The 20162-nt window shown below is 37.0% G+C and overlaps 1 protein-coding gene across 2 annotated transcripts; it reads left to right on the top strand.

Moving 5' to 3' along the window:
* Positions 1-915: 915 nt before the first annotated feature.
* LOC114307377 (putative F-box protein PP2-B12) lies at positions 916-19911 on the top strand. Of its 2 annotated transcripts, none has more exons than XM_028252787.2 (3): positions 916-1318; positions 19053-19171; positions 19283-19911. In XM_028252787.2, exons 1-3 carry the CDS (start codon positions 1055-1057, stop codon positions 19704-19706), a joined length of 807 nt encoding a protein of 268 aa, XP_028108588.2. In that variant the 5' UTR covers positions 916-1054; the 3' UTR covers positions 19707-19911. The 2 variants fall into 2 exon arrangements, with proteins under 2 accessions (XP_028108588.2, XP_082733949.1); XM_082877823.1 differs by having other exon boundaries at positions 979-1318; positions 19274-19911.
* Positions 19912-20162: the final 251 nt, after the last annotated feature.

Genomic DNA, 20162 nt, shown 5'->3' with positions numbered 1-20162 from the left:
ATTAAAAGATAAAAGAAGTTAAAAGATTAATAAGATAAAATACTACATTTAAATCATAATTATATTATTTTTTCTCTCATAAAATTATAAAAAAATCAAAACCTCATCCTAATTGAAACTTTGTCAAGTTAAAATAATAAAAATAAAATAAAAAATCAAACTAAAATTTTTTTTCCCAAACAAAGACAGAATAGTCATGATTATACATATCAAAGGATGAAACTCATCATAAAATATATAACTTTACATCAATTATTGCACTTATATTTTATTCTCTATTCTGTTTTGTGCCTGATTATACATATCAAGGGATGAAACTCATCATAAAATATGTAACTTTACATCAATTATTGCACTTATATTTTATTCTCTAATATATAACTTTACATCAATTATTGCACTTATATTTTATTCTCTAATCGGTTTTGTGCCTGATTATACATATCAAGGGATGAAACTCATCATAAAATATATAACTTTACTTCAATTATTGCACTTATATTTTATTCTCTAATCGGTTTTGTGCCTGCATAGAAAATAGTACGAGTACATATTTTTTAAAGTAAGAAGGGGATAATTTTAAAATTTAGAGTAGATTACAAATACATTTAATGAGGTTTGCATAAAATATGATTAGCCCCTTATAATTTTAGAAATTACATTTCGCTTTTTGAGATTTCCAATTTCATAATAAATAATTCATTTTATTAATAAATTATCAATTCAATTAATAGTTTTTATTGATGTCAGAAAAATATTTTAATTAATAATTTATATAATTTTATTATTGTATAAGATGGTAGTTATGAATTTTAATTTTTTAATTAATTCTATTAAATAAAAAATTTAGACAAAAGAATATTTTTAATTTTTTAAATTAAAAAAAAATAATTTATATTTTAATCAAATCTGAACAATATATTTAAAATTTATCTTAAATTTTAAATTTAAAAAGTCGAAAAAATAAACAAATTTGAGAACATGGATAGTATACACATGGTAGACGCCTATATATAGAAATGAGAGAGGAAAACAAAGACATGAACGGAAGGAGATGGACTATCTGTCTTCATTACCGGAAGGTCTTGTATCAGACATTCTTGTCTATTTGAAATCTCCTCGCGATGTGTGCCGATCATCGGCGATCTCATGGGGATTCAAGTCCGCCGCCGATTCCGATGCCGTCTGGGAGAGCTATCTACCGTCCGATTATCGGGAGATCATATCGAGGTCCGTATCACCGTTGGATTTCTCCTCCAAGAAACACCTGTATTTTCTCCTCGCCGACTCTCCCCTTCTCGTCGACGGTGGCAAACTGGTAACCTAATCGCATCAATTCTTTTTTAATCAAGAGCAAATTACATAGTTCTTACATATCATTTTTATTCTTAAACTTTCAATTGACTCATAAGTAGGTGAGAAATATTAAGAAATGATTACACTCCGTTTAGATGTTTACTTGTTTGGATGGTTAAGGAGGTGAAAATGATGAGAGATGGTGATAATTTTTTTCTCACCAAACCTATGTTTTGTTTCTCACACAAAGTGGTGAGATTTGATGGAAAAGAATTGGATTTAATAAGTTTTTTTTATAAAATATCATAATAACATTATGGAAAAAATATAGCTTATTAATATTAATGTAGAAGGTTATTTTGACAAAATAAAATATAATACTTTTTTTTTTTTTTCTTTTTTCTTATTTATTTTATCCAAATAAAATAGGTGCATCTCTTTTATTTATTCAAATATAATGGTAAGAAATCATAATCAAATCTTTTCTTTTCTTAGGTGAGAAATGTTAGTGTTTTTGACAAAAAATGATGACTGAACTGGTTAGGCTTAACTATTTAAGTTGACTAAGTTTATAATTTTGTCACTAAGTTGAGGTTAATTCACGTATATGCGTATTTTCTATTACAAAATGCCAACATTTATAAATTCATATTGCGGCAAAGTTTTAAATTTATATTTTCTATTACAAAATACTAACATTTGTAATCCAATTGGACAAAATCAAGGCACAATTATAAATTTAAGGTCAAACATCAAGCCAATTGAAATTACAGCGACGAAAATAACACAATGACCAAAATACCGAATTACTGAGTAATTTGCTCTTTAATCAATTTGTTTTTATATCTTTTGATTCGATATATATGTATATATATATATTGTAGAGGGTCAAAAATTAAGGTCCAAATTGAGTTTGGGCCTAAGTTCTAAGGTTGCCCCTGTTAGGCGACCAAGAATGACTAAAAGAGCATGGGTTAAAGCCCAAGGGAAGTGGACCAATAGTGGGTCAAATTAGGTCCGACCCGCCAAAGATCCGAACAGACTCCATTAGAAAAAAAGTGTCTAAGTGAAGTTACAGAGGTATTACTTGCAGCGGTCAAGTTGTTGAGGCATTTTGCCTCAGTGCCGCCATTTCTAGTATTGTCGGTTCCGCTGGCATTTGAAGTTATTGAGGGAAAGGGAAAGTTGAAGTAACTAAATGGCAGATGCAACATTTGTAGCGGCCAAGTTGCAGAGGTATTTTGTCGGTGCTGCCATCCCTAATATTGTCGAGACTGCCATTTGAACTTGCTGCGGGAAATGACGGCCGCAACAACTACAGTCGCCACAACTAACTTGCGGAGGGAACACCCCGCCAAGGTGATAGCAACTTTTGGGAGAAGCTTCTCCTCCACAAGTAGAGGTTAATGCTTGGCGCAAATAGCAGGCCTCAAGACATTATTAGCCTAGGGTTGATAGCAGGCCCCCAAAGTCATTTTTAGCTCGGTGTTGATAGTAGGCCCTGAAGCTCACTAGCTTGGCGCTGATAACAGGCCCCATATTTTACTGGTTGGAGCCAATAACAGGCCCAAAGATACTAGTATGCCGCGGTGAGCCCGAGTGTGAGGGACTCCCTTTCCATTACCCAGGTTATGGACCTGCCTTAGTGCTTAGGCAGGACTAAGGAAGCCTCCTGGGTTTGGTACTAAGGCACATCATGGCTGATAGCAGGCTTGGCTGTGACCTTCGCCTTGGGAAGCTGGGGAGTTTGTGGTTAGGTGGCTAAAGGTGGAGGCTTTGCTGAGGTAAACACGAAAACATGGTTGATAACACGCTATGAAGCTTGAAAATGTATGTACTGGCTAAATAGAACTGAGAAGGCAAGTGCAGTAGCAAGGTTTACCGCTGCAAGTGCACTTGTTGAGGTTCGAGCTCAGAAGGCAATGCAGCGACAAACATTACTGCCGCAAGTGCAATTGCTGAGGCTGAAAAGGTAGTTGCGGCGCTAAACACTCCCGCCGCAAGTACACTTGCTGAGGCATCTGTGCCAAATAGATAGTATATAGTACATGCAGAGAGACGCATGGCACTTTCAGCCTGGTGGCTCAAGGCAGAATATTTCATGTGATCCTTAGGGACACAAGTCTTCTCTCTATTTGGCCACTTCGTGTCCTCTTGGTACCCAAGGAAAAGCCTATAAATAGGACCCATATCCTAAGGTCCAAAGAGAGGATTATTGGGAATTAAGGGGAGATGTTGCCCATTTGTACACTGCCATTCATTTCTTCTTGAGCTACTTGCTTCACTCTTAACTAGCTACTCATCATCTAGTCATTCCACCATTGTTGGACCATTAACATAGTTTTGCCTCTCTAATCATTGCTCACATCAAACCCTCCCTATATATATATATATATATGTGTGTTGTGAAAATGGGAAATTTGAAATTTAAAATTAAAAAGCAAGACAATTGGCGAACAATTTGAGACCAAAAAATTGTGAGTATATACATGCTAGAAGTGTTGGCACATATGTAGTGTGTGCGAGTAAAACAATTAGATTGATAATTACAAATTGAAACAGTTATAGAAGGCCATAAATTGCTCCAAACAATTACCATAAATTGCTCCAAACAATTACCAACGTGAGCTGGGAACATTTATGAATCTGAGATTTAAATGATAAAAACATAAAAAAATTTCAAAATTTAAGCCTCCTGCGCATGTAACTGCTATTTGGATATTTTAGGCAAAATCAAAAACTGGGACATCAACACCAACTCAAGAGTTGGGTTTATAATAGTACTAAAAGTGGACACACGATAGTTATATAAAAGAATTGGCTGTGAAGCAATTAACAATTACATAGTGAAGGCAGTTAGAATGTAAATTGGAGAAATTTAGGTTATGGTTTGAGAGGAAGAAAGAGAGAAGAGAGAAAGAGACTGATAATAATATATGGTTTAGAGTTATTGAATTACTCTACACCAGTAAATATAATTATGGAAAACCTGACATTACATAATGGCCAGAGTACTCTCAACTTAACTAAATAATAACATAAGGACATATAACTAATCTAATACTCCCCCTCAAGCTAGAGTATAAAGATCAAACATGCCTAGCTTGAAAGATAAGCGCTGAAAAGAAGTCCGAGCCAAAGGTTTGGTGAGGATATCACCTAATTGATCTTCAGAACGAACATAATGAGTCACAAGTTGCTTGCGTAGTAGGAGATCTCGAATGAAATGACAATCAACCTCAATATGTTTGGTACGCTCATGAAATACAGGATTATTAGTAATGAATATGACAGCCTGATTATCACAACACATACTCATAGGAGTGGGAACAGAAATACCAAAATCCTGTAGAAGAGAGTGAACCTATAACATCTCAGAGGTGGTATGAGCCATGGCACAGTACTTAGCCTCGGCACTAGAATGAGCAATAACTGTCTATTTCTTGCTATGCCAAGTAACAAGATTACCACCAGCAAAGGTGCAATAGCTCGAGGTAGAACGTCTATCAGTCCTACTGCCAGCCTAATCAACATCACTGAAGCCAGAGATAGACAATGAGAAAGACATACGATAGAGCAAACCCCGACTTGGGCGATCTTCAAGTACTGTAAGATATGGCGCATAGCATCAAAATGAGGTTGGTGAGGAGCATGCATAAACTGATTGACCACATCCACAACATAGGTAATATCTGGACAAGTGATAGTGAGATATGTCACCTTTCCAACCAACTGATGATAACAACTAAGATCAGAAAACAAGATCCCGGTTTCACCATAAAGTTTAACACGAGTCCATGGGAGTATTACTAGGACGAGTGCCTAAAAGACCAGTTTCAGTGAGAAGATCAAGGATATATTTCCGTTGTGAGAGAAACAAACCCTGAGATGATCGAGCAACCTCAATCCTAAGAAAATACCGAATATAACCCAAGTCCTTGGTGTGAAAGTGCTGATCTAAATACTGCTTTAAATCAACAATACCAGTAGAGTCACTGCCAGAAATGATAAAGTCATCCACATAGCCACTAAGGATGATACTCCCAGTAGACAAGTGACGAACAAAAACAGAGTGATCAGAAGTAGAACGACGAAACCCATATGCAAGCACAATCGCACTAAACCGATCAGACCGTGCACGAAGGGACTGCTTAAGACCATACAAGGCCTTCCGTAACCAACAAACGAGATTCTCATGATCGGGAACAACATATCCAAGAGGTTGATTCATATAGACCTCCTCTTGGAGATTGTCATGAAGAAAGACATTCTTAATATCAAGTTGATATAAAGGCCATGATTGACTAACAACAACCGAGAGGAGAATCCGAATAGAGTTAAGGCAAGCCATAGGGGAGAAAGTCTCTAGGTAATCAGCACCATAGGTTTGAGTGTAACCTTTGGCCACCAGGCGAGCTTTAAGGCGCTCAACAGTTCCATCAAGAAAATACTTGACAATATAAATCCAACGACAACTAACAATAGGTTTCCTAGAAGGCAAAGGTGTAAGTTTCCAAGTCTGATTCTAATGAAGAGCACTTATTTCCTCATCCATAGCATGCTTCCAAACCGATAGGGACATAGCCTGTTGATAAGAACGAGGAATGGAAATACTAGACAAGCTACAAGCAAATGAGTGAAATTCAGGAGAAAGACGATCATATGAAACAAAATGAGCAATAGGATGTTGGGTGCAAGTACGTTTACCTTTGTGAATAGCAATAGGAAGCTTATAAGGGGCCACATCAGCAGAGGGAACAGAAGATGGAGGAGCCTTAGACAAAAGAGATGAACGGGCCGGGCTATAAGAAACAATGCGACGAGCTTGGGACCGCTAATAAACCTGCAGAGGAGAGGGAGGTAATGGAGCAGGATCTAAATTGGAGTGAGGATCTATACTGGTGGGAGGTGTGAGACAGGATGAGGGGACACAAGGCATTGGAAGAGTAGGTCGGGGAGAGGATGGCTCCCCCCCACAACAAGAGAGAAGATCAACGAATAACTACTGTCCAGACGAAGAAAAAAAGGAGTAGCCTCAAAAAAGGTAACATCAGCACTGGCAAAGTACCTATGAGACTTAGGGTGATAACACCAATAACCTTTCTAAGTATGAGAATAGCCTAAGAACACACACTTGCGAGCACGAGGAGATAACTTATACAAACTCGAGCCAAGAACACGGACAGAGGCCACACAACCAAAAACACGAGGAGACAAGGGAAACGAAGAAGATATTGGGTATAACTGAGAGTAGGGAGACTGGTTGTATAACACAATTGATAGCATGCAGTTAATAAGCGAGCAAACGGTGAGCACAACATCACCTCAAAACTGCTTGGGAACATGCATGTGAAACATTAGTGTACGAGCCACATCTAGCAAATGGCAGTGTTTTCGCTCCTCATTGTTAAGAGTCATCATTAACTTTTCTAGAATCATCTAGGCTATTAAGTGCATATGTTGAATAATCTAGAAGACTCCGGAAAGATCTAGAAGACTCTAGAAAGATCTAAAGAAATTCGGAAGATTCTAGAACATTGTAGAAGATTTCGGAACGTTAGAGAAGCTTGTAGAAATCTAGAGAAATCTAGAAGGTTCTGGAAGGTTCTAGAATATTTTAGGAGTATAGAAAGTACTATTATATACTAGAATAGTTTAGAGAGTTCTAGAATATTGGAAAGCATGAGTATATGCTAGAATATTCTAGAGGGTTAATAATAGCCCTTGGATCAAAATGATCTTAGCCATCCATTGAGGAGGTGGATGACTATATAAAGAGAAGTGACCTCATTTGGGACAAGACACAACAATCAAGAGTGGAGTCAAGTGCTTGAGTGTGAGTGATTCCAAAAGTGAGGTGTCGTTGAGAGTTTTCTTGTATACTTGAGTGTATCTTTGCATCTAAATAAAGATTCACTTTTGTATAGCCGTTGTGTTCTAACTCAACAATTTGGTATTAGAGCAAGGTGGTCAAGGACCGTTTTCTTGAGTTGATCGTGCATAACTTAAGATTGTGAAGCTTGTGGATTAGTGACCACACTTGCTTGGTGAAAGTGCAGGAGGATCACACCAAGTCACGATGGTAGATCTTGTGAACACAACGAGTGGAGTCACAAGACTCGACAACAACTACCAGAGTTGGCAGAGTCGCATCAAGTCCTACCTTGAAGGGCAAGATTTGTGGGAGGTTTTTAATGGAAATGAGACTACACTACCTTCTACAGAAAATGCCGAGGCACTCTGCAAATGGAAGATCAAGGCCGGAAAGGCAATGTATGTGCTCAAGACAACCATAGAGGAAGCGCATCAAGAATGATGACACACCCAAGGCAGCATGGGACACCTTTGCATCATTGTTTTCAAAAGCAAATGATGCTTGGTTCCAATTTCTAGAAAATGAGCTGATGTCTACCACTCAAGGAAGTAAGTCCATAAGTGAATATTTCACAAAAATTAAGGATCTATGTCATGAAATTTCAGATCTAGATCCTAAAGCAAATATTAATGAGGAAAGAATGAGGAGGATCATTATATATGGGTTAAGGCCCAAGTATAATGCATTCATCACAGCTATAAGGGGTTGGCCAATTCAACCATCTTTTATAGAGTTGGAGAATTTATTGGCTAATCAAGAAAGCCTATGCAAGCAAATGGCTGGGGTCTCATTGAAGACTGAAGAGGAGGCACTCTCCAGTAATAATAATAGAAAGGGTGGACCAAGATGTTGTGGACCAAGACGGCCTAACTCTACAAGGCCAAAGAAAAATTAAGAACATGCCAAATCACAGCAGCAGGATGGGAGCTCTCAAATAGGGGAGCTTAATCTGGCAGCAACAACGACGATCCTCAGCACCCTGGCGGCGTAACATAGAGTGTTACAAATGTGGAAAGAGAGGTTACTACGCAAAAGATTATTGTTCAAAGAGAAGGCAAGAAGAAGGTAACTTGGTGACATCTAAAAGTCACCAAGACAACGGTGAGGAAGAATGGGACTTCCAAACATCCTTTGCAGTGTTCGATCCTAATGAGACTTATTGCTCTAAAGAAGTAGACTTTGATGCATGGGAAGTGCAAGAGTAACATAGTCCAACCGCTAGTGAAGTGGCTGTATGTGCGGTTGTGTCTAAGCCTAATGAGTCGGCTCTTGTGGTGGAGTCTAAAACTGGAGCAATCAACTACAACAATGATTGGATCGTTGATTCAGGATGCTCTAACCACATGATTGGTGACGAGGAGAAGCTATCCAACATCTCCGAGTACAAAGGAGGCTGGGTAGTAGTGACTGTTGATAATACAAGGTTGCCGATCACCCATGTTGGTAAGACAATCATCACTTCTCGTTTCAACTCTAACCAAATACATTTGCAGGGCGTCTATCACGTGCCAAGGACGGAGAAGAATCTGTTATCAGTCTCACAACTCACATCCTCGGGCAAATATGTTTTATTCGGCCCAGAGAATGTGAAGGTTTACCAGAAGGTTAAGTTATTTGATACTCCCATCATGGAGGGAAGACGGTTGGAGTCTATCTACGTAATGTCAGCAGAATCAGCCTACGTAGATAAGACTCGAAAGAATGAGATTGCAGACCTTTGGCATGCACGCTTGGGTCACGTGAGCTATCACAAGCTAAAAATAATGATGAAGTCTATGCTCAAGGGCCTTTCTCAACTAGATATTCGAGAAGATACAATTTGTGCCAGATGTCAGTATGGTAAGGCACATTAGTTACCATATGAAGATTCAAAGTATAAAGCTAAGGAACCCTTAGAGCAAGTATAATATCATGAGTAACAAGCCTAAGAGTATCAAAAAGAGAGGAATTACCAGAGATATGGAAACTAGCATCAGAATCTATGAGCCAAGGTTGGGTGGACTGAGCCACACATGCAATATTACCGGAACTAGCTGTAGTAGCTGTAGAGAATGAAGGTAGACCAGGCCGAAGAGACTGGACAAGGGAAGTAAGCTCGCTAATCTGAGTAGTGAGTGCCTCATGAGAATCAATCGGAGAAGTAACAGGGCCAGTGGAAAACGAGGACGGAGCATCCATAACCTGATGCACATGGTTAGGTTTGCCATATTTTTGCCAACATCAAGGTTTGGTATGGCCTAGGGAACCACAATGAGTACAAGTGCAATCACCACTAAAACTAGAACCTAGTCCACTACAACCACCACCATGAGAGCCACCACCATGAGAACTACCTCCACGAGTACCTCGTGAGCCAGAATAAGAGCCCCATTGACCAGAGGGTCCATGTAAACTCCATCGACTAGGCCCACGATCACCACTGCTAAAGACTAATGTAGAAGAGAACAAGGAAGAGGAACCAGAGGTGGGTTGAGTCTGTCTCAATGAAGAACGCAACAGTCGAGAATAGGCATTAGCAACAGAAGGTAGAGTCTCACTGGTGAAAATCTGATCCTTGAACCCCCGTAAATCAGAATCCAAGCCGGAGAGTAAAGAGGTCATCATAAACTCTTCCCAATGTTGCTTATGTGTGGCCAAATCAGTAGTGATCCCACAAGTTCTTAAGACCACTATAACAACCGGAAAGAGACTGGCCAGATTGGCGACTAGCAAAAATCTGCTCATATAACTCATAGACCCGAAAGACATTACTCTGATTCGAAAATGATTCAGTAAGGGAGTCCCAAATTTGCTTAGCAGTGTCCCAAAATTCCACAGTAGTAGCAACATGAGGGTTTAAGCTATGCCATATCCACCCTATAACACATGAATCCTCACTACACTAATCATCATAAGTAGGATGATCTGTAGTGGGAGGTAGTTCAGTAAGATAACATAACTTCTTGCCACATAAGAAAACTTTAACTGCATGAGCCCAAGCCATATAATTTGTACCATTCAATTTTTTTTGTAGTAATAGATTTAGGCATCTCATCATCCATACTAACAGCCATAGATGGTGTTGCCTTAGCCTCAGGCTCAGCCATAACAATCTCGCAAGTCAACAATAAAGGGAAGATGAACCAGCAACAAGAAGTAAAGTACTAGCACCCACAAACAACCAAGAAAGGCAACAAAAAGAGCTCAAAACCAATGACCCATGAAGAACAGAGGTGGGTGAGACACAAACAGGACTATCAAACCACAATAGAGATCAAAAAAGCTACCCAACAGCAACAAATGAACAAACTAAGGTCAAATAACCACAAACAGGTGATTTTCAGCACCTATAGAGTAGATTTCAATAGGTAGAAACAACCAGAAGCAAGGCAAATCGCAGATTCAAAGAGGGACACCAAAAAACTCGAAAATTATTCACAAATAGAAAACACCCATAAGGAGTGATCAAAAAAATCCACAAAAAATACCATCATCATGAGGAGGCAATTTCGAACCTAGGGTGAAAAACTTGTCCGTACAGTGCTAATGTCATTGTACGGATGATGATGCCAACACGTCTTGGTCACCTTAGATCAATGCCCAGAATCTGTTGAACAATATTTGATGGAGAATGGATTGCTTTGATACCAAGTTAGAATGTAAATTGGAGAAATTTAGAGTTATGGTTTGAGAGGAAGAAAGAGAGAAGAGAGACCGAGACTGATAATAATATATGGTTTAGAGTTATTGAATTACTTTACACTAACAATATATTTATATAAAACCTGACATTACAAAATGACTAGAGTACCCTCAACTTAACTAAATAATAACATAAGGACATATAACTAATCTAACAAAGGCTATTTTGAGGGAAAAAAACATGCGACTTCCACAACTTTCTTTGTATAATAGTATAGATAGATAGATAAATAGATAAAAGATATGTCTATTAAAAGGTGTGCACACTCAATGAGCGTGCTATGAAAATCAATTGGTCGATTTGATTATATATATATAGATGAAAAGAAAAGAAATTGAACTAAACCAAACCAAACCAAACCAAGCCTTAAGTCCCATCAAATGGGGTCGGCTACATGAATCCTTCTCCTCCACGCGGCCCTATCAAAGCCATTTCATTAGTCAAATTAAGTAGATTTATATCTCTATTTATAACGCTAGTCAACGTTAATCTAGGCCTACCCCGTCCCCTAACACTTCCATCTACCGTTACAGTATCGCATCTCTACACTACTGCCTCTGTTGGTCTCTGTTGAATATGACCAAACCATCTCAAACGATTCTCTCTCAACTTATCTTCTATTGATGCTACTCCTACCCATTCCCGAATACACTCATTCCTAATCTTGTCCTGTGTAGTCTTACCACACATCCACTTAGCATCCTCATCTCAGTCACACTCATCTTTTCTACATGATGTTTCTTGGTTGCCCGACACTCCGCCCCATACAACATAGCTGGTCTAATAGCCGTTCTATAAAACTTACCTTTTAGTCTAGCGGGTATTCGTTTATCGCACAATACCCCAGACGCACTTCTCCACTTACACCATCCCGCCTTAATCCTATAGGCCACATCTGCATCAATCTCTCCCGCTATTGTGATAATCGACCCTAAATAACGAAAATGTTCACTCTTAGACAGTTCTTGGTTCTCAATTTTCACTTCTCCTCTGCTTTCATTGTTACTGTTACTAAATTTACACTCTATGTACTCTGTCTTAGTTCTGCTTATCCGAAATCCTTTAGATTCAAGAGCTTTTCTCCAAATCTCCAACTTTGTGTTAACTCCTTCTCTAGTCTCATCCACTAACACAATATCGTCTGCAAAAAGCATACACCATGGCACGTAATCCTGAATATTTATTGTCAACTCGTCCATAACTAAAGTAAAAAGATAAGGACTTAAGGTAGATCCTTGGTGTAACCCTACAGTGATAGGAAATTCATTTGTTTCTCCAGCTGGCGATCTAATAGTGGTCACCACCCCTTCATACATGTCCCTAATCACGTCAATGTAGCCTTTTGTCACCCCTTTCTTCTCTAACGCCCACCATATTATATCTCGGGGCACTCTGTCATATGCTTTTTCAAGGTCGATAAACACCATATGAATGCCTCTTTTCTTTTCTTTATACTTTTCTATTACTCTCCTCAAAAGATAGATCGCTTCCATTGTTGACCTACCAGGCATAAACCTAAATTGATTCTCTGACACCTCTGTTATATCTCGCAATCGGCGTTCCATCACCCTCTTCCACACTTTCATTATATGACACATTAGCTTAATTCCTCTATAGTTGTTATAATTCTGGACATCACCTTTATTCTTATAGATTGGCACTAAAATACTCTTCCTCCACTCATCTGGCATGTTCCTAGTCAACAAAATTTTGCTAAACAACCTAGTCAACCAGGCAACTCCCTTTTTACCCAAACACTTCCAAGCTTCAATAGGGATATCATCAGGTCCTAAAGCCTTATTTGATTTCATCTTCTTAAGTGCAATCTCCACTTCAAAGTTCCTAATCCTGCGATAGAACCTATAGTCTTGGTTTATCGTATTACTGATTATTTCTTCCCCTATTGTCGTACTTCCATGTTCCTCATTTAACAGTTTCTCAAAATAATTCTTCCATCTTTCCTTAATCTCATCATCCTTCACCAATACCTTAAAATCCTCACTCTTGATGCACTTTACTTGATTAAAATCTCTTGTTTTTCTCTCCCGTATCTTAGCAAGTTTGTATACCCTCTTCTCTCCCTCCTTACTATCTAGTCTAGTGTATAGGTCATCATAAACTTTCAACTTAGTCTCTCTCACTACTTTCTTGACCTCCTTGTTAGCCAATCTATAGCTATTAAGGTTTTCCTCAGTTCTATCCTTCTACCACTTTTTAAAGCACTCTTTTTTTGCCTTAACTACCGCTTGGACCTCTTCCCTCCACCACCAAGTTTCCTTAGAGCTGGGTCCCGTTCCTTTCGACTCTCCAAGCACTTCCCTTGAGATTCTCCTCGTACAATTGGCTATCGAATTCCACATAGCGTTAGTATCACCTTCTAAGTCCCAACTACCTCCCTTATCCATTCGATTCTTAAATATTTCTAGTTTATCCCCTTTCAAGTCCCACCATCTCGTCCTACGACGCCCACCATCATTCCTAGCTTGGTATTGTCCTCTAAAACATAATTCTAGTACCAAAATCCTATGTTGAGAGACCAGACTCTCTCCAGGAATCACCTTACAATCATTGCATTTTAGGCAGTCCACTTTTCTCACTAAGAAATAATCTATTTGGCTCTTAACTAATCCACTCTTAAAGGTTATCAAATGCTTCTTCCTCTTCTTATACATAGTATTAGCCACCACCAGGTCAGAAGCCAACGCAAAATCTAAGATTCTCTCTCCAGCCTCATTTCTGTCACCAAAACCGTATCCACCATGCACCCTTTCATAACCTACTTTATCTATGCCCACATGGCCATTAAAATCTCCACCTATAACCAGGTTCTCTCCTACGGGTATCTCCTGTAAGATCTCATCCATTTGCACCCAAAAATCCCTTTTAGTCTGATCATCTAACCTTACTTGAGGGGCGTAAGCGCTGATAATGTTCACTATATTCCCTCCAATAACTAGTTTAACTAGCATAATCCTATCTCCTTCCCTAGTGACCACCACCACACTTTCCACAAGACCCTTGGCAATTATGATTCCTACCCCATTCCTGCGTCTATCCTTACCACTATAATAAAGTTTAAAACCAGTATCTTCAATCTCCCTAGCTTTCTCTCCCGTTCACTTAGTTTCTTGTATGCAAGCTATACTAACTCTTCTCCTAATCATAACATCTACCAATTTCATCGTCTTACCAGTTAAGGTTCCTATCTATGAAGCACGGGTACTCCAAAAATAGTGCCGTACAAGTACCGGGTACTTACCGGGTGCGGGTACGCGTACCGGTACGACAAAAGAGGGTCCGGTACGTTTGGCTTATTCGGGTACGGCATGGGTACGCCACGGGTACGCTATGGGTACGGCATGGGTACGCTATGGGTACGGCGTGGGTACGCCATGGGTACACCAAAGCCAATTTTTTTTTTTTTTTTTCCCTTGCAGATTAGCAATTATTATTATTATTTTTTATTTTTTTTGGTGCCCTTGCAGATCAGTAATTTTGATATTTCTCTGTTGTCCTGTTTGTCTGTATAAATTGTAGAAGCATATCAACAAATGATTTTAATGTTTTTAAAAAGCAATTTGAACAAAAAAAAATAACAAGGCCTATAAAGGGTAGTTCTGTGTATGACTATGCATTATGCTTTTGCTTTAGATCCTCTTAGAATTTCTTTATAAAATCTTTAATCATAACAAACTTTTAAAGTTTATGCACAAAACATTAAAAATTGATACTGTATTAGTTGATTAGTAATTGTTGGGAATGATACAATTTTATGTATTATGCAAATTGCAATTGACAACCTGCCCCAATTGAGAATTTTTTTCCTTTACTGTTGGTAATTAACTTTAAATCTTTCTTTGGTCTCCTGTTATTTCTTTGGTCTCACCCTATAAAAATAGCAAATTGATGAGCAAAAAGAAAGATTTTAAAAATAAATTATGATCACAAATTCACCATGCATAACATGTCAAAGTGAGAGATTTTACAAATATTATTTTTAACGCTTAATGGTTTTAAATTATAGGAAAATGAGTAGTTCTTTTTTTAGTTTTAATATTTAATTTTAATTTGTAGGTTGGATCCTTCAATCAAAATTATATTTAAAAAAAAATAAAAAAATATCGGCGTACCGTAGCCGTACCCGTATCGTACTTTTTTTGAGTTTTGCCGAATCGACGTACCCGCACTCGTACCCGTACCGTACTCGTACCCGCACCCGTGCTTCCTTGGTTCCTATGTTCCAAGTGGCTATCCTAAACCTATAGTCTTGGACTAGTTTCTTTACCTGCGCTCGTCCAGAAAAACGCGGAAATCTTTGCCCATTTTTCACCGCATCCAGGCGTCGATGCGGCGCCCCTTGCTCACTTTTCGAAACACCTGGAGGTAGGCGCAACGCGTCACTTGAGGGGAACGACCTAGCATTTAAACGATTCAAAGTAGGATTCATTTTCATAAGGGAATCCGAGTGGCTTTTTTTACGTGTTGGCTGTCGGCTACCTAACACACAACCCTCCTCCTTAAGTTTTATATATTATATATATACATATATTGTGTTGCGCACAATAGAATGGAATAATATACTATGTTGAATAGCCTCAACCGATATTCTCTAATCCGTTGAAAAAATTTCTTCAAGGCGGTGTAGTGGCCTTCTCTTTCCTTGGACTTGACAATCATGTCGTCCACGTACACCTCAACCTCTTTGTAGATCATATCATGCAAGATAGTGGTTGCAGCCTGTTGATAAGTAGCCCTAGCATTTTTCAAACCGAACGGCATCACCATGTAGCAGTAGGTTCCCCATGACGTGGTGAAGGCAGTCTTTTCCCTATCCTTGGGTGCCATCAAGATCTGGTTATACCCGGAAAACCCATCCATAAAGGAGAGCAATGCATGGCCTGCGGTGAAGTTCACCAATTCGTCGATGTGCGATAGAGGAAAGTCGTCCTTCGCAGTGTTTTAAAAAACCCTAGGCGCATCGAGGCGCCAAGGTCACCTGGAGCTTAAGCCCCGAGGCGCGACGCGAGGCGCGCGCCTCACCAAAGCGAGGCGCAAGTTATAGAAGTTAAGCAAAATATTAATAAAGCACAATTTTCAACATAAACAAATATTTAACATGTATATTATTAATTTTTTTAATAAGAAGAAAAAAAATAATTAATTTTTTAATATATATATATTATTTTATTTATTTATTATATTTTTTAAATGATGTGTTTTAATTAATTTTTTTATTTTATTTTATATACATGTGTTTATTTTTATTTTACATAAGTATATTTTTATTTTATATACATGTGTTTATTTTTAAATAATAAAATATATATACATAATTTAAAAAGGCAAAATTATAAAATAGGCAAAATTTTTAACATAAAAAATATATATATACATAATTTAAAAAATCATAACAATTTTCAATAATCTCTAAACATAACATTCAATCTTCTAAAAATTAGAAATATAATATCCAACAAGAGATATAAAGCATAGCATTCAATCTTTTATCACTTTCTACTCTCTTTTGACCACATTTGATCATTTTATATTGAAGAGTTTTGAATCCCTATAGGCATGTGCACAAAAAAAGCACTTAATCGACAATTAGAGTAGAAAAATAGGTAAAGCCCATGAAGCCCGCGCCTCGCGCCTCGAAAAAAAGCCCTCGCCTCAGCGCCTAAGCTGCGCCTCACGTTTTGCGCCTCGCCTCAACCTGTTCGAGGCGCAAGGCTGCACCTCATTGCGCCTCACGCTTAGGCGCGCACCTAAGCGCGCTTTTTAAAACACTGGTCCTTCGGACTAACTTTGTTCAGATCTCTAAAATCCAATAATTTGAGAATATACTATGTTGAATAATATATATAATTTGAGAATAATATATTATTTTATTCCATTGTGTACAGCACACAATATGTATATATATATATATATATATCTATTATATAAAGTGTGGCACACACAAGTGTGCAATTTAATACGTTTTACAAGAAAAAAAGGTTGAAGTAGACTTAGCAGTTCTCTGTTTGAAATGTTTGGTTAACTTATAGTTTATGATTATGATGATATGTTTGCTCTTTGCAGGTAATTAAAATAATTAATTTTACATTGTAAAAAACATTAATTCTATTGGCAATTTTGGAAAAAAAGTGTTAGATTATCTCCATTCTTTCACTAATCCTTTCATCAAACTTGTATCAAATTAAAGGGGAGTCAAAATTTTTATCAAATCAAGAATTAACCAAATCCTTCACCAAATTTTCGACCGTCATAGTTATAATCAAAATTTGATAAAATTGTAAAAAGAGGAAAGGGTGAAAATGATTTTATTCATTAAAATAAGTTTTAGGATAAGTTTGAAATTTTTTGAAAAGATTTGTTGAAAAGAAAAAGAGTAAGTATTGGAGTGTTTCATACCGGATCAAGTTTGTAACCAAAATTTTACTCACATTTAGAAAGAGAGAGAGGGGATTAGAAATGGTCTTACCCAGTTTTACTTTTGGTTTACGCCTAAGGAGTTTTCTTTATAATATAACTAGTGGTGGATGCAAACTTGATATTTTTTAATTTTACATCTAATTTTTTTTGGCAATTTGATGAATGAGGAAGATGGGTTAAATTTGAAATGTGTTCACAATTATTTGCTAGAGTAGTTAACAATATAGACATTCTTAGGAGAAAAAAATGTGTGAAAAAAGCTTCAAATATTTTTTTTGAATTATGTGCTTTATATAATAGAATATATATATATATATATATATTTTTTGAACTAAATATATATAGATATATGGTGTTTGTGTTTATGTTTATGTTTAAATTGATATACACGTATATATTTATGCACACATGAATGTTGTGTGTTGGGGCAGTGAAACTATGGTTATTGAATTGACTAATGATATTCTAATAGAAAATATATAAAAATTGAATGTGGCTAAATTGGAAGCTATCAAAGAACCTACGGAGATATCTTATAATTTTCTACAAATTTGTAGAAGTATAATTTTCCTATTGAACCATGTTAAATTTGAAACTTATAAGTTGATAACAATTGAGGTGGGTTCACACTGCAGTGGGTGAAATTCACAGGTAACTTGTTGGCTCATTAACTTATTATTATAGCTTTTGATCAGTAATGCTAGAGCGTTCAAATTTGGGTACCAAACTTCGGATTCCATTTGTGTCACCAATCACTGGTTTGGTTTTGTGACATTAAGATAGAGCCATTAAACTAATACATTGTTGACACATTCATTATTACAAGTAATGATTGTTGCTCTTGTAATGGTAGCTGTAGCGGTGGTAAGACTATAACTATTAATAACATTATATGAATCTCTCGTATTGACTTTTTATCACCTTCCATCCTATCACTACAAAAATAAGAAATGAGAAATAAAAATAGAGATGATAACCACTCCATACGGTGGATGGGAGAACAACTCTGGTAAACTAATTATGCATGTGAAAAATGCATATATCTATATTATTATGTATGTGAAGGTTTGTATTATTATTATAAATGCAAAGGCTTGTGATGGTGTTGATGTCTCATATTTTGGGTTTTCCTAACATCATATCCCTATAGTTGGTGTTTATGTAAAAATTATATTAAGAGGATGATGGGACTCAAAACTGAGATAATGACTCAAAACTGAGATAATGAGTTTGATAGAGAAGACACTTACCAATTGAACAACACATTCTATATGCGCATTCCTCTTTGTCATCATTCTTATACTATTACTTTTTTTCGGATTGCACATGCATCGCACAAACTACTAGTATATATATAGTAGTTAAAAAGAGGGAAAGTGTTTTACCCTTTACCTTGACCATTTAGGATTATTGTTAATGCAAACTTGAGCCTTACCGAACTTATTTAATTAGTGAATCTGTAGCTTAAAATATGATATGTTGGGGGAGACAATATATTCTCATTTTACTTTCCTGTTTACCCTTCCTATTACTGTGGCAATGAAAGCAAAAGGTTGAAATCATCATTCCAAACTTAAAAGCAAAATTTTGAAAAATAGAATTGCAGCAATCCAACTGTGAATCCTCGGCACAATATTTTGGAGAGTTAGCTGTCAATTTAAGAAGTGCTTTTGCTAAATTTTGGCTGCAAATGTGTTTCTTCTATTAATTGAGCTTATGCTTCAATTTTTGTTAATTTTAATATTCTTTCTTTTTGTATATCAGAGCTTCACTTTGGATAAAGAGAGTGGGAAAAGATGTTATATGCTAGGAGCTCGGGGGCTTACTATAGTATGGGGAGATACTCCAATATATTGGGCATGGAGATCTTTACCTCAATCAAGGTCTCCCTCCCTGCCTCTGCGTGTGCGCGCACATGCGGTTTTGTTTATATCAGTCTGTGGTAAACGTTCATATTTCACTTTCTTACGTGCATATAGTTTTAGTATGTGCAGATTCTCAGAAGTAGCGGAGCTTGTGTCAGTCTGTTGGCTCGATATTAAAGGCAAAATAGAGACTCGATTGCTGTCCCCAAAAACCACTTACGTAGCATTTCTTGTATTCAAATTTGTACGAGCTAACCAAGGATTTGAATCCCTCCCAGCAAAAGCATTGGTTAGATTTGTTGGTGATGAAGAAGAGAAGAGCAGCACTGTTTATTTGAAACAGCCATCGACACCTGTGACAAGCGAAGGACTAAGTGGACGGTTTCCCCAGGAGAGGAAGGACAAGTGGATGGAGGTTGAACTGGGAGAGTTTTTCAATGATCAAGGAGATGACAGAGAAGTGGTGATGCAATTGATGGAGATTGAACGAGGTAACTGGAAGTATGGCCTCGTTGTTGAGGGCATTGAGATTCGGCCTAAAATCCATACATAAATAAATAAATGAAGATTATGAATGTTGGCATGCTGCATTTTTTCCTTGAAACCTTTGTGTTGAACTATAGATACAAAATTAGAGGGTATGTTTGGTTTGTGTTTGAGAGATGCGTTTTAGAGATAAACAGTTCGAAAAGTTGTTTGGTTTGGTTTTTTTCAAAAGATGTTTTGGAAAATTATTTTGAGAGAGAGTTTTGGAAAAAGTGATTGATTTGATGTGTGTGAGAGAGAGATTTGTTTGAAAAACTTGTTTGGTTTACAAGTTTTGAGAAATTTTTTTGGGAAAATTTGTTTGGTTTGATTACTTTTAAAAACTTATTTGTAGAGAAAATTTTTCAAAATTTTTTCAGAAATACAAACCAAACGAAGAATTTTTTTTTATTTTATTTATTTTTATTTTTATTTTTTTCCCAAAAAAAACCTACATATATGAATAATATATATGATTATGCCA

Source organism: Camellia sinensis, chromosome 7 (genome assembly GCF_055761805.1).
Source record: "Camellia sinensis isolate YWXY chromosome 7, ASM5576180v1, whole genome shotgun sequence".
Taxonomy (NCBI): domain Eukaryota; kingdom Viridiplantae; phylum Streptophyta; class Magnoliopsida; order Ericales; family Theaceae; genus Camellia; species Camellia sinensis.
The sequence above is the reverse complement of the archived record's forward strand: the minus strand, read 5'-3'. Positions and strand labels throughout refer to the sequence as shown.